Source organism: Lontra canadensis, unplaced genomic scaffold, assembly GCF_010015895.1.
Source record: "Lontra canadensis isolate GAN:19392208 unplaced genomic scaffold, GSC_riverotter_1.0 scaffold25, whole genome shotgun sequence".
Classification (NCBI taxonomy): Eukaryota; Metazoa; Chordata; class Mammalia; order Carnivora; family Mustelidae; genus Lontra; species Lontra canadensis.
Genome location: NW_022631019.1, coordinates 20,550,961 through 20,573,684, shown reverse-complemented (window position 1 = coordinate 20,573,684; position 22,724 = coordinate 20,550,961). Strand labels below are relative to the sequence as shown.

Sequence of the window (22,724 nt, the reverse complement as noted above, 5' to 3'; positions counted from 1 at the left end):
GCCCAGCAGGGTAGGGTAGCTGAGGTCAGGTCCGTGATACAACCCCAGCTCCCTGCTGATGCTAAGAGATGAACCATGACCTTTGCAAATGGAAAAACAGCCCGTTGACAAGAAGTACAAAACAAAACCTTGGTGAACTTTTATTTTTCATCATACAGAACTGGTAGCAAAGCCAAAGATTTCTGCACTTGAATACTAGATCCCCCTCCCGACCCACCCCGGGGGACATTTACAGAGTCATCATGTCCCTTCTAGACTCCAAACCCCAATGCTGGGGCCTCTTCCCTCCTGCCCAGGTTCACTGCAGGGAGGGCTCTGAGGCCCACAGGGGGTGCCGGTTGCTTCCCCATGCCTGCATGGGTGTGAAATGTGGCACACTGACCAGGCTCCTCTCCAACCCTTCTCCAGAGAGGAGGGTCAGAAGCAGCAGCAGCATGTCCCCTGCCTTTCTTCAGTCACCTCCCCGCTGGGCAGAGAGGAGGCACATACTGTCAGAAGAGGGGCAACGGACGTCATCATTCACAGCTTATTTGCTACAGAAAAGTGCCTGGGATCGGTCCTTGGCTGCTTCTGCCTCCAAGCAATCCACCTAAAATCAAGGCAGGGATGGAAACGGGGATGGGGGATGGGGTGGGGGGTTTGTCCTAGGAAGGCAGCTGGGAGAGACTGCCTGCAAGGCCGGGCTATCCCCAGAGGCCTCTTGAGATTCTGCAAGATTTACAGTTTGCTGCTGGCAGGTTGGCCTGAGCAGCCCAGAGTGGACTCAGACATCACAGGGAGTCCCGGCCCCCCGTTTGCAACTATCTATGCAGAGGTCGAAGAGGTTTGGCAACATAGCCATGGTCAGCTGGCCAGTTTGGGCAGGACCCAGACAAGAACCTTGGGGTCTCCTGACTCTGACCCTGAAGCCACCCAGAAAGGCTCACTTGGTGGACAAGGTCTGTGGCAGCGCCGTGGGAGACAGGAGAGTGGGGTGCCGGCCTCTGCAGGGCTGGCGCGGTTCTGGGGAGAACAGCTTTCTCCCGGCGCAGTTTTGGGGAGAACAGATTTCTCCCTGTCCTCCTCTCAGGCATTGACTGTGGCTATCGAGGTGAGGTCCCAAAGAACCTCCCCCAGAAAGAACCAGAAATAGAGCACTGGTAATACTCCCTTCTCTTCGGAAGGCAAAGGGACACATAGACACCCCAAACTCTCTAGAGATAATCTACTTTTTTGAGGGGCTTGGTTTCTCTTCTGGGGCCTCCTACCAGTAGGCAGGGGGGAAATGGGTAAGAGGGTGAAGGGGAGGTCAAAGGTCAAAGGTGCTAAACCAGGGTTAGGGCCACCCGGGAAAAGGGGTGTTCAGACTGCCTGTCAGAACAGGCTTTTGGGGAGCAGAACACACAGTCCCTCTGTGACACTGACTTTCACATTGATGGGTGAACGGCAAGGGAGAGGTTTCAAGATTTGGGAGCAAGGGAGGAGGAGGAAAGGCAAAGCTGCTTGGAGTGTCAGTCCCTGGAGGTACTTGTCCCTCTCCTCTTCGGCCCAGCCAGAGACTTCCCAGGCCAGGAAGGCCACAGAACTGGTGATGCCTGTGGCCCAGACTGCTGGGTACATGCATCTGAGCTCAGCTCATTTCCCTTCCTGAGCCTTCTGCCTCTGAGGTCAGGGGCAGGAAGGAGGGCATGGTCCCTGGGGATCTGCTAGTCCCCTTCCAGCTCCCAGGGGTAGAACTGTGATCCCAGAGTCAGTGCAATGATTCTGTCCATTCCAGTGAGAGAAAGGGAGGGTACGGCTCAGGGGCTGCATGTTGCACACAGGCCCACCTCCAGAGTGGGGTGGGAGGGCCTGGGACAGAGAGGGATCAGGTCCGTCTCCAGAGAAGTCCTTGCAGGGAGGAGGATGCCCCCAGGGGCAGCTGCTCGGGGCGCAGATCCTGCTCGCAGTCAGGTCATGTAGCGGGTGATGGCACGGAGGGCGTAGAGCAGGGCGGCCTGCATGCGGGCCTCCAGGAGCAGCAAGTTCACGTGGACCTGGGGCACAGACAAGGACCTGTGGGCAACTGCTGTCACTCCTGGCCATCCCCAACCTTCCCAGACCACCACGTGCCTGGACCACTCGCCTTTCCTTCTCTCCCATATAGACACCCTGATTGTTCCTAAGGCTCCGAGCACATTGGTACAATGGCAGCTGAGGAATTTCCAGCCCATTCATCCCCAGCCTGACTCATCTCTTTACCTCACAAAATGAAAAACAAGAGCTGGCCCTGGGCACTCATGTTCTCATCTCACCCTCACAGCAACCCCAAAATGCAGGCAGTGTTTGCTCTCACGGTAAAGATAACAAGCTTAGGGGGCAAAGTGACTGGCCCAAGGTCACCATGCTACTGAGTGATACAGTTTGGATTTGAACCCAGGTCCTCCTGGCTACCACTAAGGACCCCATGAGGCACAGTCCCATTTTATAGGTGAGTAAATGGAGTCGGAAACCACACAGTGGAGTAGGACTTGAAGCCAGGACGGTACACCCAGGCGTCCAAAGCAGCAGAAGGCTCTGTCTGGGTTACCATATCGGGTCCTGACCACCCCCACCCCCCACCCAACACACCGTACCTTCTCTGAGTGGCGGAAGTGCCTCCAGAAGAGGTTGTACATTCTTCGCGTGGTCTTCTCGGGGTAGCAGGCCACGGTCTTGATATAGACCTTGAGGTTCCGTTCCAGGAGCTGGTTTACCTCCCCGTAGTCATAGTCATCATATCTGCATGGAAAGGCCCCAAGAGCATCACTCTCCAAGTGACTCCTCTCCCCTACCCCCACCCTAGAGAAGGAGGAACAGAGTGTGGCAAGAAAAAGCAGAAAGTAGGAAGCAAGAAGGAGCTTGGTTCCTCTTAGAAAAATAGCTGATGTCATACATCGCAGGCCACTAGATTGGCCGGGGACCACTCCAAAGAATGTCGAGAATGAGCTGCTGTATTGAGTATGAGCTGTGTGCTGTATGGATGCGTACTCAGAGAATCCTCAGAAATACTAGATATGCTGTATACAGAACTATTACACATAATACACTGCTTTTATCAGGCCCATTTTATAGCTGAAAGGGAGATTCAGAGAAGTGAAGTCATTTGTCCTGGGAATGGAATTCAAACCTAGCGCTGCCCAACTCCAAGGTCATATTCACTATAGGAAAGGCCATGGATGGGACAGTACAAAGGATTTCCCTGGAGAAGGAAGAGAGAAAGAGAAAAGGAAGTGGTACTCATTTCACGGATGGGCAAACTAAGACCTGGAGAAGGTAATTAACTTGTTCTAAGTCAGAGAGCAAGTTGGTGACAAGTCTAGAAGCCACTTTGTCACTCTCCAGCCCAGTAAGCCAGTGAGTCATCAGAGATCTGTGTGGATGGAGAAGATTGGTGGAAAACTGGAGGACAGATTCAGTAGACAAAGGCACAGGAGTGAGGACCATGTTGGAGAATGTGGGGCGGGGGAGACCCTGACCTGTGAGCTGGGCAGAAGCAGCCTGGGCCACATTCTAAGATGCCTGTCTCTCCTCCAACTCCCCAGGACTGGAAAACTGTCAATGACCGGCAAGAGGACACTCAATTAAGCACAACTGAATCTACTCAGTGAAACAGAATTTACAGCTAGGAATACATAAACACACATTTTTCCACAGGGACATGGACCTTTCTAAAAATTTTGGACTTTTTTGATGCTTGGAATAAGCCATTAAATGAGAAAAGCCAGACCATGTGTTCATTAAAATATGCCCAGATTTGATTACATGAGTAAAATAAGTGAAATGAGGAGGGAGAAAAATCCTGTGTTTGTAAATTATGTCTTTTTTCATTATTTGTTTGTGGAAAAAAGATAGGAGAGAACTACTTGACAATAATAAGAGTAGGCAGGATCATGGATGATTTCTATTTCTTTTTCTTGTTATTTCTGTTTCCTTTTTTTTTTAATTTTTAAAAGATTTTATTTATTTATTTGACAGAGAGAGAAACCACAATTAGCAGAAAGGCAGGCAGAGGAAGAGAGGGGGGAAGCAGGCTCCCCGCTGAGCAGAGAGCCTGATGCAGGACTCAATTCCAGGACCCCAGGATCATGACCTGAGCTGAAGGCAGAGGCTCAACCCACTGCCACCCAGGCACCCCTGTTATTTCTGTTTTCTAAATTTACTATAAATCTAGTTGTTTCTCTTTGGAAACATCAAACATACATTTTAAAAAATGTAATAACCATCATAACTCCAACTACACAAAGCAACTACATTAGAGAGAAGAAAGCAACCGAGAAAGAATGTCACAGGATGTGGATGTGGTTGTGAAGTAGCTGAATTTGGGGAAAGGTTTTTTTTTTTTGGTTCCTTAATTCTTTGAATTTCCCACAATGTTATCAGTGAGATTTCTTCAAATAAAAAAAAAAAAAAATCGTTCTGGGGGCACCTGGGTGGCTCAGTCGGTTAAGCGTCCGACTCTTGATCTCAGCTCACGTCTTGATCTCAGGGTTGTGGGTTCAAGCCCTGCATTGGGCTCCACCCTGGGCATGGAGCCTACTTAAATAAATAAATAAACAAACAAATAAAATTGGGGGGGTGGTGCCTGGGTGGCTCAGTCAATTAAGCCTCTGACTCTTGATTTCAGCTCATGTCATGATTTCAGGGTTGTGGGACAGAGCTCCAGGTTGGGCTCACACTGGGCATGGTGCCTGCTTAAAGTTCTCTTTCTCCCCTTCCCTGCCCTCCAAAAAATAAATTTAAATTTTTTTAAAAAAATTGGTCTGTGTATATTCTTGACAAGTAATTTCACACTTAGGGCTCATCTACAAGGACTTAGTGTGAGGCTAGTCAGTGCACATGATGTTTTTAATAGTGAAAAACAATGAACTAGTTTTAACGGGAAAGTGGTTGAGTTAGGCTACATCCATAACGGAACACCACACAGTGGTTAAAAAGCATAAAGGAAGGGTACCTGGGTGGCTCAGTTCGTTAAGCATCTGCCTTTGACTCAGGTCATGCTCCCGGGCTCCTGGGAATGAATCCCACATCAGGTTCCCTGCTCAGTGGGGAACTTACTTCTTTCTCTGCCCCTGTCTTCCCCCCTGCTCATGCTCTCTCTTGTTCACTCCCTCTCTAAAATAAATAAATAAAATCTAAAAAAAAAAAAAAAAAAGCATAAAAAGATCTATTCATCCTGACAAGGAAGGCAGTTCACAATAGATTATTAGGTGAAAAAAAGCCAGTTGTAGAATATATCAAGCATGATTCTATCAATTTAAAAAATCTACTTAAAAAATCAGGAAACATGGGGCTCCTGGGTGGCTCAGTGGGTTAAGCCTGCATGGGGCTCTCTGCTCAGCAGGGGGCCTGCTTGCCCTTTCCCCTCTGCCTGCCTCCTTGCCTACTTGTGATCTCTCTGTCAAATAAATATATAAAAAACCTTTAGAAACAAAATCAAGAAACACTTAGGTAACGAAATGAAAATGTAATTAATCACACACTATCCAGAGACAACCATTATTAATTAACATTTTAGTGTGTAGCCTTCCACACATTTTCCATGTACACACACATTTTTAGCAAAAAAAAAAAAAAAAGGAGGGAAACAAAAGGAAGATTCTGGTCGGTAACCAGCTTTCTTTCTTCTCAATACATTTTGAACAATTTCCCATAGCAATATAAAGAGACCATTATTATAATTTGTAATAGCTGTATACTTCTTCACTGGGTGGATATAACGTTATTTAAAGTCTCCTACTGATGTGCATTTATGTTGTCCTTATTTACTGTAAGAGACGAAGTCCCATTTGGAATGGAAATACACTCTCCCTTCCCTCTCTCTCTCTCACTCTAGGGGGTGGGATTAAAGAGTTTCATCTCCAAGGTTCAAACAGTCCACACATCTAGTATCATTTATAATCAGCAACGAAATAAATTTGCTTTGAAAAACAGTATAGGCAAGAGGAAGGGAAAATGAAAGAACAAAATAGAAAAGGAAAGAAGCTCTTGAGCTCAGCCTGAGGACTTGTGCACATGCACTGGATGAGGGGCCGTGAGCTCACCTGATACCAAACACACAGTGGATGTAATTCCAGATGGCCCTGCGGAGCACGGACGTGTCCACCCCACTGTGCATGGCGATGGTGTTGTAGGTGAGGCTGTAGGCTGCCTGGAACTTCTCATCCAGCAGCTGCCCACCCTCTGGGTAAAGCCGCTGGATCAATGAATAGCCGTGGTCTTCCCAGGTGTAATCCTGAAAAATGTGGAAAGGGGTCAGGGAGTACAATCTTAGGGGCCCAAGTCTGGCCACAGGGACCCCATTCTCTGGAGCACAACTTTGCTCTCTATAACGTCCCTTTCCCGCCCCACAAATCTAACCTGCTGCTTGGTCTGGGCCTAAGAAGCCATGGAGAATCCACCTTGGTGATGGTCTTCTCCCTGTGATCAGGATCCCCTGAGCTTAGGGCACAGATGGGCCCTGTCATGATCTAGGGTCTTCTGTTTCCCTCATGGAATCTTGAAGGAGAAGGTGCCGGACTCTCCAACCACTCCACCCATCCAGCCCCTGCTTGTTTGTAAACCCAGAGTGATACCAAGAAGAGCCCGGAGGGCCTACCTGGGCACGGAAGGTGGGGGGCGCCTCAGCCCCTCGCCGGGTGAAGTCCTCATATCCAAACGTGGGGTCCTCCACAAAGCACAGCATGTCTGGGTGTGGAGAGGGCTCCAGGAAGTCAGCTAAGGATGTCAGAGAGAGGCCACAGTGAGGCAAAGGCATGGAGTACAGGGTACCTACTCGTGATTAATCACCTGGTGGCTGGAGGGAGATGAGGCAGGCCCATGGACCTGGGGATGAGGCCCCTGGTAATAGTAACAGCAACTCTGGCAACACTAGTCATTTGTGAAGCCATTTACTCTGTGCTAAGAGCTTTGCTTCCATTGTCCCATTTACCTCACAAACCAATTCTTCACATGGGAGGAGACGGAGGCCCTGAGATAGGAAGTAACTTATCAGGGGGTCACACTGCTAGAAGGGCTGACAGGTCACCATTCTCACCCAGATCTGACCCTAAAGCCCATGCTCGGAACCTCTTAGAAGAAGTGGTTGAGACACGGCCACCTTCAAAATATAAGCGTTGCCATGCACGGAGCTGCCTACTCCCCAGCAGAGATGGTGTCAGAAGGGGGAAGACCCTGGACCTGGGATGCCTGCAATCCTGTACCTGAGGGAGTCACCAGAAGGCTCTCTGACTTCTCCAGCTCAAAGCGGCTCTCCATCTCCTCCTGGGATGCTCCCTCATCCCGTAATAGGCTCTCCTGCAGCTGCCTCATGCGTTCCATCAAAGCTTCCACGTCCCGGGCAGCCTCAAAGCCCTGGAGGAGGGACCCAGCAGTGACCGTTTACTCCTCGACCCCAGGAAACCCCACACATCCTCCCCACAAGCCAGGCCTTCCTGAGTGATCGCAAAGGCCTACTGCCTCCTGAGGCAGCCATGGAGCTGGGCGGCTCGTGAGGCCTGTGTCTTCTAAAGCAAAGTTTAAGAAGATATGGGACAGGCCTGTCTTCTCTAAGCATCAACTTCCTGCACAGGAAAGGGATTGTTAAAGTATCTATAAATTTATATTAAAACAAACAAGGCCGCTTTATAGGATAAGAGGCAAACTTTGTATCTGTAAAGGGCTAATACCCAGGAGACGTTAAGCCTCTGACACAACATGCTGAGGGACCCACCATTTACTCCTCACCACCGCTGTGAAGTAGGGTTCTTTAGCCTCATTTCACAGATGAGGAAACGGAGTCTCAAAGTCAACTAACTTTTCTGAGGTCCCTCAGTGTGAGACAGGGAAGCAGTGGCTTTCATCTGAGGACCAGAGGCCATGCGAGCTTCCTCTCCCCACAAGACCTGGACCCATCACTTACCCCAGAGCTGTTCAGTGGGTCCCTGCTTGGGGGGCTGCTCTGCTCACTGGGGGGTGAAGGTGCCTGGGGGGCAGGGCTGCCTTCGGAGTCCCCCTCAGGGAGGATGCCACAGCCAAATACGAAGGAGGCCAGTGAGTGGCAGTGGGTGAGCAAGACCAGGGCCTGGATGAGCTCGGCCAGAGACCAGCTGTGCTCGCCTGTCTTCAGCAAGGCCTGGAGAGGAAAGAAGGGCAGACTTGCTCAATGCCTGTCCCTGGGCTAACTGCCTGACATGCCCCAGCCCGGCCCCCGTGCTCCCTGTGCCTCTCTGCCCACGGCACCTGGATGTGCTCCTTGGTGATGAGCCACGGCCGGTGTGCCAGCAACTTGTTGATCTCACTGAGCTTGCGTAGCTTCTCGGGGGCCCGGTGGAGACCAAGCAGCCACTCAGGGTCACCACCAGTCTGCAGAAACTCGGCCATGTGGGAACCCACCAGGTAGGAACACTGGTGGCGGGCAGCAGCCTGTGGAAAGGGTGGACAGAGCCTTGTTCGGGGTGGATACCCCATGGAGGGAAGAATCTCGGGCCTCACTATTGCCAGAGAGGCAGGACACTTAGGTCCTAACCCCAGCTGCACTAGTGTGCTGTCCTCCCGTGGGCAGGTCACCTGACTCTCTCATGCCTCAGTTTTCTGATTCTGACTAAAATGCCTCTCTCTGGGGCACCCGGGTGGCTCTGTTGATTAAGCATCCAACTCCTGATATCTGCTCAGGTCTTGATCTATCTCAGGGTCGTGAGTTCAAGCCCCACACTGGGCTCCATCCCGGGTGTGGAGCCTACTTAATTAAAAAAAAAAAAAAAAAAAAAGCCTCTCTTCAGAATCCAGAATTCTGTGGATGATCAGATAGTTAGGGCTTTCCTCTGCTCTGGGCAGCCTCTCCTCCCAGCCTCTGAAATGGGTTCAAGAAGCGCCCAGCAAAGAGACCTAAAAACCAAATCCCCCCACGTGGCCAACTGTACAAGGGCTGGGCTCTGAAAGGCTTACCATGATGGCAATGTAGTGGCGCCAGGAGCTGGCGAGGGGCCCATCTGTGTGTAGCAGGAGGTAGTGCAGGCGCCAGAAGCAGGTAAGGTAGTCAGGGTGCAGGCCCATCACCACAGCCAGGTTGTCCACCCGCCCCGAGGACATCAGTGCCTCAAGCCTCAGGTGCTGCTCCAGGCTCTCTGGTCCCTCCTGAAGGACCTGCCAAACCAAGGCGAGAGGGTGGGTTCCTGGCCCGCTCTCCGCACCAAAGAGACCAACGCACTCATTGTGTTGGGACTGTAAAAGCCAAGAAACCCAAAATGACCACCATGTCCAAAAAAAAAAAAAAGGAAAATAGGGGAGGAACAGATAATTCATTAAGTGATTTCCTTGCTCAGGTTACAGATCTAGCAAATGACAGAACGTGGATTCAAATCCAGATTACCAAAAAGGCCCATTTATTTCCTCCATTATAAAAGAGGACCGATTATTTACAAATGAAAAAATAAAATATGAGAACAATACTTGAGTTGAAAATTCTGGGCTAGATACAAATAATCAGCAGGTGGTTGTTTGCTTTCCATTTACAAAGGGTGGAGAGGGAACTGGGGGGGGGGTGTAGGTTAGACATTTGTTAACAGCTCATTAACTACCTGGCTACACATTTAGGAGAGCAAACAGGATGACAAAACAAAGCATTTATTTTTGTTCACCGAAGGCCAAAGAAATAGGAGGAAACTTATTTTTAGAATTTTCCTGGGCATGTATTTCAAAGGTGTCCCTGCCACCATCAACCCCATCCTAGAACGTCAGCTGACGGCAAGGATTTTTGTCTGACTTGTTCTTTGCTGTATCCCCAACACCTACAATAGTGCCTGACACAGATTAATCATTCAACAGATATCTGTTAAATAAATGAATGAATGATCTGACTCGGTGGATGAAAGGTATCTCTTGTATTAAGTGACAAAAATAAAGAATATGGCCATAACCCCCTCCTCCCCAAATGTTGTAAACCATGACCTTGGTTCTGTATGACAAGAAGTCCAAGAAACAGTGATAAATGTTAAGGAACAGTGATTACCTTTGTGGGAGGCAAGATTACAGGAGACTAGAGCTTTCTGAGGCATTAAAATTTTTCTTATAATGAATATAATATTACTCTTCAAGTTGAGAAAAAAATGTCATATATGTATAGTCGAGGAGCAACAGTTAACATAGACAGTTCTGTCTTTTTAAAGAATAGGCCTTGCTCTGGGGAATCAAAAGTTTGTTCATTACCTAGCTGCGTCATTATCACTTTATCTCTTTGAGCCTGTTTCTTCCCAGCAACGTCTGATACGCGTGCTTCAGAGAGCTGTTTGTGGGTTAAATGAGTCAGGAACATGAAGCTGCTATTTCAAGAGACAGGAAAAGACCTCCACCCACACAATGTCCCATGTCCTTTCTTCCCAAGAACCAAGAAGTCCTTACCCCCTCCACGCTTACCTCCTCTACCGGGATGAAGGCACTGGGCCCTCGGGGGCCTCGCCGAGCCCGACTTTCCCTCTGCTCCTAGAAGGAATCACATCACGGTTACTGGAGGTAGAAGGGAGGACTAGGAGTAGAGTTCTCTCTTCAGCTTTCTCCTTCTACCCAACAGGCCATGCTGAGCGTTTTTTGTTGTTGTTTTTAAATTTCAAAAAAAAAAAATTTTAAAGATTTATTTGACAGAGAGAGAGAGATCACAAGTAGGCAGAGCAGCAGGCAGAGAGAGAGGGAAGTAGGCTCCCCGATGAGCAGAGAGCCTGATGCGGGGTTCGATATCCCCAGACCCTGAGCCAAAGGCAGAGGGTTAACACACTGAGCCACCCAGGTGCCCTCACGCTGAGCTTTTAAAACCATCCTTTTGGTGCACCCTGCATGAAGGAGTCAGGTGGGAGATAACCACCTGCTGGCAGGTGGAGAAAGGGTAAGCAAGAAGGCTCACCCCACAGGCTGAGTTCTTCAGGAACTGGGAGCCCTAGTTTTGGGTGGGAGGAGCGTGGGGAAGGGAAATATACAGCCACCATGGTGCACATCTTTAGGAGGCCACCCTTTGAGAAGCCCTGGAGATCCCAAGAAACCCCCTCGTTTTGCATCCTGTAGCCAGATTAGCAAGCACCTTAGATTCCTATGGATCCTAATCGAAGCCCCAGCTGTCTTCTATGGTCACTTCTCTATCCCTCCCACCACCAGCACCTCATAGACTATAACCATCTCTTGTCTGGACCCCACCTCCACCCCCCAGCCAACAGTCTCACCCATGGTCTCCCTGCCCCCACTGCCTTGCCCTCTCCTACTGATACTCTCCCAAATTAATGAATAAAGAAAACATCCTGCCTGAACGACACCTCTAGAACGAGGAGCCCATGCAGTGAGTCCATGACACTGGTGGTTTCTAGGAGGGCAAACTTTCTGCAGCCAAAGGAATATTTCTTAAGTGCAAATTTGAGCAACCAGCTTAAAACCCTGCCTCTAGCTCCCATAACCTTCCAGGGAAATGAGAGTTTCAGGCCTACTGTGCTCCCACTGGTCACTCCTTTTGCAAAACTAACTCACAGTCTTCCAGGGTCTGGAAACCTTCTTCTGACCCTAGGCTGTGACCCTACAATTCCTGGTGCTTTTGCTTCTGAAAACATTGTCTTGCGATTGTCTGATTCAGGTCTCCCTACTGCCAGGTCACGTTTTGTGGAGAGTGGGGCCAGGTCATTCATGCCAACCTGTGAGGGTTGGTATGAGAAAGCAGAGAAAGCAGAGCAGAGTAGAGGGATTCAAAGCAGGGAACAGAAGGTTGCTGGTACAACTATTCTAATGCCTCTTTGGACACCATCAGTCACGTACTCACTAAATCTGCTCCTCGTCTGAGAAGTGGGGTTCAGAGAGGATGTTTTATTTATTCATTTGTTTTGGTTAACTGGGAAGGGGACTCTCAGTACTGGCCTCAGAAACAGTTTACCCAAACCAGAGTCACCCTCACTGAACACAGACAGTGTGCCCCTAACTCTCCCCTCCTCATTGGAAACGAGACTGAGTATCCATCCCCAGGTGTCCAGAGGCTAAAGATTATAATTGAACCTTCCTTCTCACCAGGCCAAAAGACCCCAGAGGGAGGCAGAACTCTGGGACTCTCAAAGACTACACAGAAAGAACAAAGGGATCTGGAAGTCCCAGGTCCTGGTACCAATTCTACTACTAACTTGCTGTGTGACTTTGAGAAAATGACCTAGACTCTCTGGGCCTTAATCTTGGACAGAGAAGGTAGCTGGGCTAATTGCTCAGGCCCCTTTCAGCCCACACTTCTGGGTGCTACCAGGGCTGGCTGGTCCAAGTCCAGCACAGAGATCCCAGCAATCTCCAAGTACTCATTCAGCGTCCCTCCTCCCTCACCAAAGAAAAAAAGGTTAACAGCTCTGTCTAGTGGGAGATAAGGACTGCTGACTCCACAACCCGGACCTCTCCCTCAGGGGACCTGAGGACAGATAGAAAACCACAGCCTGGGGAGGGCAGGAGACAGTTGGGGAGGGGGACCTGGAGGGCCCCCCAGGGTACTGGTGAAGCACAGGGAACAGCCTTGGGAACCCCTTCATACTTTAAAACTTGCCTCAGGACTGGTCAAGGCAAGGAACTGATACCTGTGGGTTTCCAGGTGATAGGTCTGGACCCACCATATTCAGTCCTGATGATGATGATGGTGATGATGGTAACAGCCATGATGATGATTGTAGAGTACATTTAAAAGATATAGGCTCGGGGTGCCTGGGTGGCTCAGTGGGTTAAGCCACTGCCTTCGGCTCAGGTCATGATCTCAGAATCCTGGGATCGAGCCCCACATCGGGCTCTCTGCTCAGCAGGGAGCCTGCTTCCTCCTCTCTCTCTGCCTGCCTCTCTGCCTGCTTGTGATCTCTCTGTCAAATAAATAAATAAAATCTTAAAAAAAATAAAATAAATAAATAAAAGATACAGGCTCTTGGCCTGGGATACCTGGGCCCATGGGTCAACTCCATACCTATTATCCGCTACCTATGGAGTCTATAGTTTCCTTACCAAATAATGGGGATAATAGTACCCACTTTCACTGGGCAGTCATGAGGATTTAATGAGATAATGCCCCATAGCCATTACCTCAGTACCTCTGTTGCCAGAACACTTAATAAAAGTCAGCAGTTGGCAATCGTTAACCTCCACCTCCTTGTAATTTCAAATAAGGGCTTTTCAGCAGGAGCAGCACAAAACCCCTTTGAGAAGCTTTTAAAAAGATGCCAGTGCCAAGGTCCCACCTCCAGCAATTCTAATTTAACTGGGTGGGGTCCAGCATCATTTATAGCCAGGGTGGAGGGCCCCTGTTTCCCACCCTTTATCGATCATTTTCTCAAGTGTAAGTCACCGTGCTAAGTGCTTTCCAGGTGGAACCAGAATTAATTTGTTCATTCAACAAATATTTTTGATGACTACAATGCAGGCAGCTAGAGAACAGGAATGAAAAGACAGTCTCAGCTTTCAGAGAATTTATGATCTAACGGAGAATGACAGATGATGAATAGGGTTTCAAAGCACAGATTGTATAAAGTAAATGAAATAGAGCAACGAGAGAGTGTATGATGGGGTGGGGGTGTACCATATATTAGTCTGAGGAGACAGGGAAAGCTACAGGGGAGGTAATCTTTGCGTTGATATCTAAATACCAAATATCTAAATGAGTTGATGAGAAGGCAGCAGGGCCCATAAAGATCTAGGGGGCCAGCATTCCAGCCAAAGGGAACAGAAAATACAAAATCCTGAAAGCAAGACCACATAGATTCCAATCCAGAGCTCCAATACCCTGAAAGCTTCTCTGACCCTGACACCCAGAACTTCAGGGGAAGCAGACAGGACAGGGTCCCACTGCCAAGAGATGATGCCTCCAAATCAGCCCTCTCCTATTACCTGGGGTCGGAAGTCATGACAGCCAATGGTAGGTAGCACCACTGATTACCATCAGCCAGGCATTTCACCTGCTCTTCGATGTCGGCCCGACTCCTCCTCCTAGGGCTCCCATTCTACGGATGATGATTAAGTCTCAGAGGGGTCAAGTCAGGCTTTGCACCTGTGGTTTATTACCAGGAGAAGCTCCTATTCCCTGCCCATGTTCCTGGGGATCCACGGCTCCCGGTCACGGCACCTGGATACTGTTTTTTTTCTCCCTTGGAGGGCACACACTGGATCTTCAGTAACAATGAAGTCAGACAATGCTGTCGGGAGCACTGAGCAGGGAAGGCTTCAGGCAAGTTGTAAAAAGAGGATAATCACCCCTCAAGCTCAGTGCCTGGCGCCTAATTTAGACACTCGCTCAATGTTATCTTTTATATTAGCTCGGGCATCTGCACACGGGTTCCATCTACTCTTCATCAGTTTTGGGGTGGGGGGGTGGGGGTCTCTATGTTGCACCCACGGAAGGATTAAGAGTCCAAAATTTAAGCACCAGCCCACAAGTGGCCAGCCTGAGATGTGAACTTGGTTCAGTTTGGCTTCCAAGGGTTCTGTCCACCACCCACAACAGTCTCTTGGAGCAGCCCCAGACTTTATTCTCGGTATCCTATCCAGAGCCTGCAACCCCCATCCCAGGACTCAGCTACACACACCTATAAAGTCCCACCGCCAGCTGGGAAGGGGCAGAGACTCCCAGCACTCCACTCCTCGGACAGCTGTCTGCAGAACTCAAGTACCTGCCTGAGTTTACACGGGAGAGGGAGACCCCGTAGCCCAAGCAGCCTGCTACCTCCAGCCTTGGAAGGAGAGGGGGTGATCAGAGCCATGGGCTGGGCCCTAGGCTAAGTGCTTTTACACAGATGATCTGGCTGATTTCTCACAACTACCCTGAGGGAAACAGGGCTTATTTTTCCTTCTTCAGAGAGAGCTCACTGAGGCTCCTTTGGAGTCCTGCTCCAGACGTGCACAGCTCATATCTGACTTTGAAGCACGCACAGGTCATGAGGGTCAGTTAAGCCAACAGGGGGTTAAGAGGAGCATTTACTAGGGGCGAAGAACCACTTTGGGGATGTGACCTACAGAGTGTTTCTAGTCTAGCACAGGAGACATGCAAAACGCTGATCACATGACTGTTACATTATAATTGGGATTAACGCTCCAGCCTCTGAGAAGAGGGACTGAAAGAAGGTATGTAGGAAGGACTTATTGGGTGGGGGAGGGAAAGCTTCCCTGAGGAAGTGATGTTTGAGGAAGTGATTCTAGAGCCCAAGAGGGCTCTAAATACATACTACCAGTCCTAGAGTCAAGTCCTGGAGTCCTTGACCCCTTTAGGTTAAGGGCATGTGGTGAAGTGATGGGACTTGAGGGGTCTATTTATCTGGGTGTCCCTTGGGCATCGGGCTCTGTTAAGTTCAGTGCCCTACTGTCTTCTAACGATTCTGCATAAAGCAGGCATCTTCCCAAGGTCCTCTTTTCCTTGAGAGAGAAGAGTTATGCGGAAAGGGTTCAGATATCACCATCTTTCCCTTGCTGACAGGTGGCTTCCATCTAAAGGCCACTCCCTTACAGCCTACCCAGACCACCTGGGGCACTCTCTTCTCCCCAGGCCACTTCCCAGAGAGGGATGGGCCAACTCTCCCCTCAGGCAAGAGGGACAGGTTCAGGCACCCCATTGTGACACACTCTGGGGAAAGGGAAATGACCACATTCTAACGATACCCAGCATCTCTGACTCAGTTACTGTGTTTCAGGCACTGTGCTTTAGCTTTTGCTTGTATCCTGTCATTTCTCCCAACAATCCTCAGAGATGCTATCAAATATCCATGGGAAGAAACTGCAGACGGGAGAAATGATCACTTGGGCCAGGTTACACAGAGAGTGAATGGGAGGACTGGGATATGAACCAGGCACCTCCCCTCTAGTGGCCAGGGATCCTCAGTGATGTGTCCCCCTTCACCAGAAAGAAATGGACTCCGAGTAAAGTGACTGGGTGCCACTGGGCAGAGAAATGACAGGAGTGGGTTTCATTCCTCCCCCTGGAGTTCTCAAACCATGATGTCCGGGAAGGGGTGTCTGGGTGGCTCAGGTCATGATGTCAGAGTCCTGGGATCAAGCCCTGCATTGGCCTCTCTGCTAAGCAAGGAGCCTGCTTCTCCCTCTCTCTCTGCCTGCCTGCTTGTGATCTCTCTCTCTCTCTGTCAAATAAATAAATATTTTTTTAAAAGTATTTTAAAAATTTAGAAACATGATGGGGAAGGATATACAAGCTCACAGAAAACCCAGGACATGAACCATCCACCGCTGGAGGTAAGACTTCCTAGAAACCAAGTGGCTCAGACAAGTCAGCGATTTTCCCAGGGTCACACAGTTAAGGACTAGCACTTGTAGCACTCCCAGGCCCAGCAATACACTTGCTCCAAGCTCCAGGACTGGAAACTAAAACAAGCAAACTCTCTGTAGTGCCAAGCACCCTAGGGAATCCTAGAGAAGCCCAGGCCAAAGAATGAGTTACTTGGTGGGACCAGTGACGGAAGTCTCTCCACAGCCCCTCCTGGGCCTCAATTTCCTCATCCTGGAAAACGAGGCTACAGCGTAGCTCCTATTTTGCTAGTTTAGTCCTGAGGACTCAGAAAAGGCAAAACCCGGAGACCGGCATCTGGTAGATGCTTAAGAAATGGTAAGATAGATGTGTCGGTGGTGGTGAGGGGGTTGGGGAGGAGGCAGGAGGTGTGTCAGATAAGGCCCAGCCCATTCCTAGCTTCACCGCGAAGAGTCCCTGCGAAACAAACTTCTGCGACCCCAGACCACTTAGTAGGGCGCAGCCTAATGCGCGCTGGCCGCGCCCAGAGTTTCTCTCCTTATCCCCCAGCTTCGTTCCGCCGCCAGAACGCCCGCGCTCCCCGGCTCCAAATCGGGGGTGCAGGTGTGGGTGGGGGGCGAGGTCTACCTTCCCTGGCACGTCCCAGGTGCCTCAGTGCCCGCACTGGGAGACTGGAATGGGGACGTATCCTAGAAAGAGTCCTCCGCGCGCCAGCCCCAGCCTAGAGGAAGGGAATCCGCGGAAGGGGGCGGGGAGGAGGAGTGGTCGGGCCGCAGCCGCCGGGATTTGCCTGGACTTGAAGATTCTCCCGTCAAGAGCCCAAACCTAGGATAACCTCGAGAAGGATCCCCTCTCATTGGCCAGGAGTCCGAGGGAGCCAAGGAAGGTTCCACAGCGCCGGGGGGAGGGGGCGGAGAGGGCCGAGACAGCCGGTTGATGCAACCCCATTCCTAGGTTACGCGCTCCGCTTCCCCTCCCCGAGCCCGGGCCGTTGTGGAGGGGTGGGGGGTGCTCACAGACTCAGGTCGGGACAGCCCGAAGCTCGGCTGCAGCTCGGGGCTCAAAGGAAGAGTGGCGTCGCTCGGCCGCTGCTTACCTCTCCGGCCCCGGGGCCGCCGCCGCCGCCGCCCGGGGCGAACGGCAGGTAGCCCTTCAGCTCTGCGCGGCACTCGGAGTCTGCAACGATCATGGTGTGTGCCAGGATCCGGCCACGGCTCGCCGGTGACCCGTGCACCCGAGGGGGTTTGGGACGGACGCACACAGGAAGCGGGGACTGGGGGCCGCTGGGGAGGTTCTAGAGCCCCGGGGTGTCTCTCGGGGTTCCAGAACACTCCGAAAGCCCAGAATCCGGACAGCGGCTTCTCCGCCGGACTCTCCCCTCCGCCGGCTTCTAGAACGGTGAATGGCCTCGGGAGCCTGGGATTGGCCTCGGCCCAGGGGTTTTCACGGCCCGGAGTGCCTCGGAAGTCCGCAGTGGCCACGGCTGCTCGCCAAACCAGCGCTCTTCAGCATCCCCGCCGCGGAACTGCCAGCGCTCGCCCGGCTCTGACACTAGCAGCGCCGCTCAGCCTGCTGCGGTCCCCGGGGGAGGGCGGGGACACAAAAGCCCCGCGCCGCAGCCAATCAGATGCCTGTTTCCCGGGGAGGCGGGGGCGACACTGTCCCCTGGAGCCGACGGCTCGGCCAATCGGCACCGGGAAGCGCCCGGGAACTCTGGGAGCTGTAGTCAGCCCCGGATGAATGCTGCAAACTTTTGCAAAAGGGGTTAGTCAGATTGTTGGCAGTATCAGCCGAGAGTGACAGCCAAGAGAGTCATTAGGGCTGCGTGATGAAACGGAACTTCACCGGGCTGGGCCGGTGAGCCGGGTGTGAAATCCCTCCCAAGTACGTTCTTCAGCTTTTCAGTTCCTGCAGGGACTGGTTAGGGTTAGGAGAGCTGGTGCTAAGTACAGAGCTGAACCCCAGATCTTTGGAGATTAGAGGGCACAGCCTTGTCCCCCTGGCCTCCGGGAGAGCTCCACCTTAAAATGTACCAGGCACGGGGAATCCATCTTAATGGTGAAGTCCCTGGAAAAGCCATTCATCGAAAGTTTCTTGGCAACCCCATGTCTAACCTCAATCCCTATGTCGCAGTTTCCTTTCGTTTGCTTCCTCGGGGCCTCCTCCAGTCTTGTCTTCCATCCCTGCCACTCCCTTTCTAGAAACTTTGAGACAAGGTGTTCTCCTGGGTCTTTTCTCACATCTCTCTCTCTCTCTCTCTCTCTGGCCACTCCTCCTCTGACTCCCTAGAACGTGGGTGTTCCCCAGTTTCTGTTTTTATCCCTCCTCTCTCCAGACACTCTGGCCCTCCCTGATCTCATCCACTTCCTGGCCTTCAGCGCTCCATCTGGGAGTAAGCTACTTCTACCAGCACCTCAGCACCTCAAAATGAATTCGTCTCCTTCCCACAGTCTCTTCCTTCAGTTTTTCTTCAGACCTCCACTTTTTGCTTCCATTTTAAAATCACTGTTTATCCTGGATAGAGAATCATGGGTGGGCTAGATGACCTCCAGTTTTCCCTCTTGAGGCTTTCTGAGACTAGGCTTAACCATTCTAAGGATGACCCTCTGATTTGGTCTCCTGCCTCCAGCTCTTGGAAGAGGGAAATGAATTTCACCCTCTGCTGGGCAACAAAGGCACTTGGGCTGGGGCTCTATTATAACATGTATCCTGCTCTACTTTATATTGTAATTTTCTGTGTACATGTCTTATCTGACCCTCTTGATTATAAGCTCCTTTAGGGCACAGTCCGTGTCTTGACCTCTTTGTCTCTGCCCTATGCCACCAAGGGTGTCCTGCTAATAATATGCCCTTGGTGACTGAATCTTTTCTTGAATTGAATTCCCCTCTAAATTAGCATATGTAAGACTCAGATTTCATTTTTTATTTGAAGATTTTATTTATTTTGAGAGAGAGAGAGAGAGAGAGCATGAGCAGGGGGAGGGGAAGAGGCAGAGGGACAGAGAGAATCTCAAGGAGACTCTGAGCGGAGTGTGGGGCCTGACATAGGGCTCCATCCCACACCCTGAGATCATGACCTCAGCTGAAATCAAGAGTCAGACACCCAACTAATTGAGCCACTCAAGTGCCCCCAGATTTCATGTTTAAAATCTACTCTGTAATGTCAATGTTTAAAGATTTATTTATTGATTTGAGAGAGAGAGGAGTAGCAGAGGAGTGGGAGAGAGAATCTCTAGCAGATTCCCTGCTGAGTGTGGAGCCTGACTCAGGGCTCAATCTCAGGACCCTGGGATCATGACCTGAGCCAAAATCAAGAGTCAGACACTCAACCGCCTGAGCCACTCAGGTGCCCCTGTAATGTCAATATTGAGATCAAAAAGTTTCACTGGCATCTCATCAGCTACAAAATAAAGGTCAAACCTCTAGATTGACATTTTATATCTGCCAAGATCTGCCTCAATCTACCCTTCCAGTCTTATCACCTGCCACATCCATGTTTCTTGTTTGGCCTTCAAACCTTTCTTCCAGTAGTTCTTTCTGCAAATCTCTGCCCACTGAAATCCTACCCAGCATTCAATGCTTTCATGCGTGTTTGTGGCCTGAATGAAGACTTCAAAATGCCACTTCCTACAGAAAGGTTGCTTTTTCAGCTCAGCTGAAAAAGAACTCTTCCACTCCTCCACTTCTTAACACATTGTTTCTACCTCTTTATACCACTGATCTCCAAATTTGATGCAGCCTTGTTATCATCTCGGTGTGTCTTACCCCTTCCTTCTAACTGACAATAGAATATGTTACTGATCACTTTTGCAAAGTGTGGAAATTTGAGCTCAGAAAGGTAGAGCTTCATGTCAAGGTTGTACCATATCTTCTTTTGACTGCACCAGGCTGTGTCAGAGCTCCTTTGAGGTAGTGTCTAACTGCCTTTGTATCCCCCATTAGCAGGCAGTGGGTCCTCAGCAAATATTTTTGAATTAATAAATGAGTGACTCCATAGAATAATCCCTTAGAATCTTCAAGAAAGCCACTAAATCATTCCCATGACTTCACATACCAAGTTAGTGATTTTGTGAAAAGGAAACACAAAGGATACTGATATTCTCAATTTGATGCACTTTTGTGACCCAATCTCCAAGGAAGGAAAGTTCAGAAAAGGCACAGATACTACCATTTACTGGGCTCCAACAACAGTCCAGGATACATCTAATATTTCATGTAACTCTGACCACAACCTGGTGAGGTGTGCTTTATGCCCATTTGACAGATGAGGAAACTGAGGCTCAAGAGGTTTGTCGGCCAGGATAGCTTAAGAATGTGTCAAGTAAGGATTTCAAACCCAGGCAGAAATGACTCCAAAGCAAAAACTATACACACCAAGGACGAGAGAAGGACCTGAATTGTAAGAAGCAGGCTGGCACAAGGGAAGAATGCAAAAAGCAGAATTACAATATATTAATTGAGCACACCCCTCTTTACAGGACAGCCTCCATGAAAAGCCAAGTCACCATCTGACAGTGGCTTAGAGCAATTGAAATTTGAGCAAAAGAATCCAGTGAGAAAATGAATCACTGAACCAGCTCCACTCAGAACAAATCTGCTGGTCAGGGCTCCCGCTTCTTCCCTCTCTCTTTTACTCAGTAAATATTTATTGGCAAGCTAGTGTAGACCCACCTCTGTCCTGGGCTCTGGAAATCCAGCAGGGAAGCCTCTTGCCCAGCAGGGCATGGCCTGGTGACACAGGCTGGGCTTACTCCTTCCCTCCCCCACACCTTGTATTTTTGGTTCAGTTAAGATCTCCACCTCCTGTTGCCATACTCACTCGACTCTTGCATCAGCTATGTTGAGGCCACTGATTGGCCAAAGCTTTTTTTTATTCTTCAATCACATTCCAGCCCTGAAGATACATCTAGATTGGATTTGAAATGTTTTTGAGGTTTCTTCAGCTTCAGACCCTCTCTCAGATTTTAACTCTAATGGGATTCTCATCTGTTCTGTGTTCATTCTTCCTGAGTTAATTTTCTAATCCCAAATTCTGGAATCACTCTGCTATAATCATCTTGTACCCTGACCATACCTGAGGCTGTGATTTATCACCCCATCTGTAATTTTGTGAGCTCTTTTTATTGTTTTCACCGCCCCTCCCCCACCCCCACTTCGGAATACAATTCCTGCCTTTGGGGAGCTTTCAGGAAAGAAACCTAACTCCGACTGGTTTGATAAATCAGACCCACCCTCCATGTCTCATTCACACATTTAATTACTCTGTAGGTAGGCATTGTGCTAGGTGCTTAGGAAGATTCTTCTGGCTGACAGGTCCTAAGCTGTGAAACCTTACAACCAAAAGTGCAATTGTCCTTAGGAGTTGTGCATTAGGGGGTAGGACCCCACAGACTCTAGGAAACGTAGCCAATTGTCTCCAAAGACCACTATCCAGGAGTCAGGCACCTAGGGTGCTAGTTTTTAGCTAGGCAATCCAAGTGACTTTGGGGTTCTTTTTTTTTTTTTTTTTTTTAGCTTTTACAATTTGTTTCCTCATCTGTAAAACAAAGGTACTGAAATGAGCTCCAACCCTTCAGAGCCACTGTCGAGAGAACTCGTGTTGGGCAATGAGCATACTTCAGTTTCATCAATTGTGTACTGTGGACAGAAACTATCAGATTTCAAAAACCTCACCCCTCTTAATAAATAAAACACAAAAACTGACCAGCTGGGTGGTTTGGGATAATTCCCGAAGAATTTCAGTTTGCTTTCGTCGGCTGAGTGAGCCCTCGGCGCCCCCTGCTGGCAACACTCTGCTACAGTTCAGAACGGACTGGGCAAAAGGATGGATTGAGGGTCACCCTCAAACCATTTTGAGTTTATAGGATCGTCAGGTCCCATGCCACCGCCTAAAGGTCCTGAAAAGAGTCCAAGCAACAGCTAAATAAAAATCGTGTGGTTGATGAGGATTCCTCCGATGCCAGCAGAGGCCAGACTCCCTAAAGACCTCCCAGCCTGAATGTACTTCCCGTCGTTTTGGCTTACTCTTTCATCTCACAGGCAGGAAGCTTGAGGGCCCCCAGAAAGTTGATCACAGGGCAGAGGCAGAACCTTTGTCAAGCCCCCACTGCAGGGCCACTTGCACCATTGTAGGTTACCCTGGGAGCCTCACATTCCCAGAAACAAAACAAAACAAAACAAAACTAAACTAAACTGATTTTACTCTTCTGTTCTCTCCCTCTTTCCCTTTCTCCTCCACTCCTAGAAGTCCTGCACTTCCCATTTTCAGACAGTCGCCCTGAGGTCTGTCCTTGGCCCTTGTCACCATCCTGTCCCATCTCTTCCTACTGAAAGACTTCTGTACCCACTCCCCCCAGAAAATAAGTTGGACTTGGAGTCAGGATATAGGGATTGAAGTTTCCAGTTCTAACCCTTTCTAGCTGTGTGAACCTAGGCAAGTCACTTCACTCCTCTGAAACTCAAGTTTCCTGCTGTATAAAATGGGGCAATCAAATTTACCTCGAGGTTGTTGTGAGGA

The 22,724-nt window shown here is 49.7% G+C and overlaps 1 protein-coding gene across 3 annotated transcripts; it reads right to left on the bottom strand.

Annotated features, from left to right (window-relative positions):
- Nucleotides 1-1,860: 1,860 nt before the first annotated feature.
- Nucleotides 1,861-20,951, bottom strand: SESN2 (sestrin 2). 3 transcript variants are annotated; one of them, XM_032863918.1, is made up of 10 exons: nucleotides 20,879-20,951; nucleotides 10,390-10,455; nucleotides 8,923-9,120; nucleotides 8,218-8,400; nucleotides 7,898-8,110; nucleotides 7,200-7,350; nucleotides 6,596-6,714; nucleotides 6,042-6,232; nucleotides 2,595-2,739; nucleotides 1,861-2,015 (listed from the first exon to the last, which is right to left on the bottom strand). In XM_032863918.1, exons 1-10 carry the CDS (start codon nucleotides 20,930-20,932, stop codon nucleotides 1,929-1,931), a joined length of 1,407 nt encoding a protein of 468 aa, XP_032719809.1. In that variant the 5' UTR covers nucleotides 20,933-20,951; the 3' UTR covers nucleotides 1,861-1,928. The 3 variants fall into 3 exon arrangements, with proteins under 3 accessions (XP_032719809.1, XP_032719808.1, XP_032719810.1); XM_032863917.1 differs by lacking the exon at nucleotides 20,879-20,951 and adding an exon at nucleotides 17,304-17,770; XM_032863919.1 differs by lacking the exons at nucleotides 8,218-8,400; nucleotides 20,879-20,951 and adding an exon at nucleotides 17,304-17,770.
- Between the last annotated feature and the right edge of the window lie 1,773 nt (nucleotides 20,952-22,724).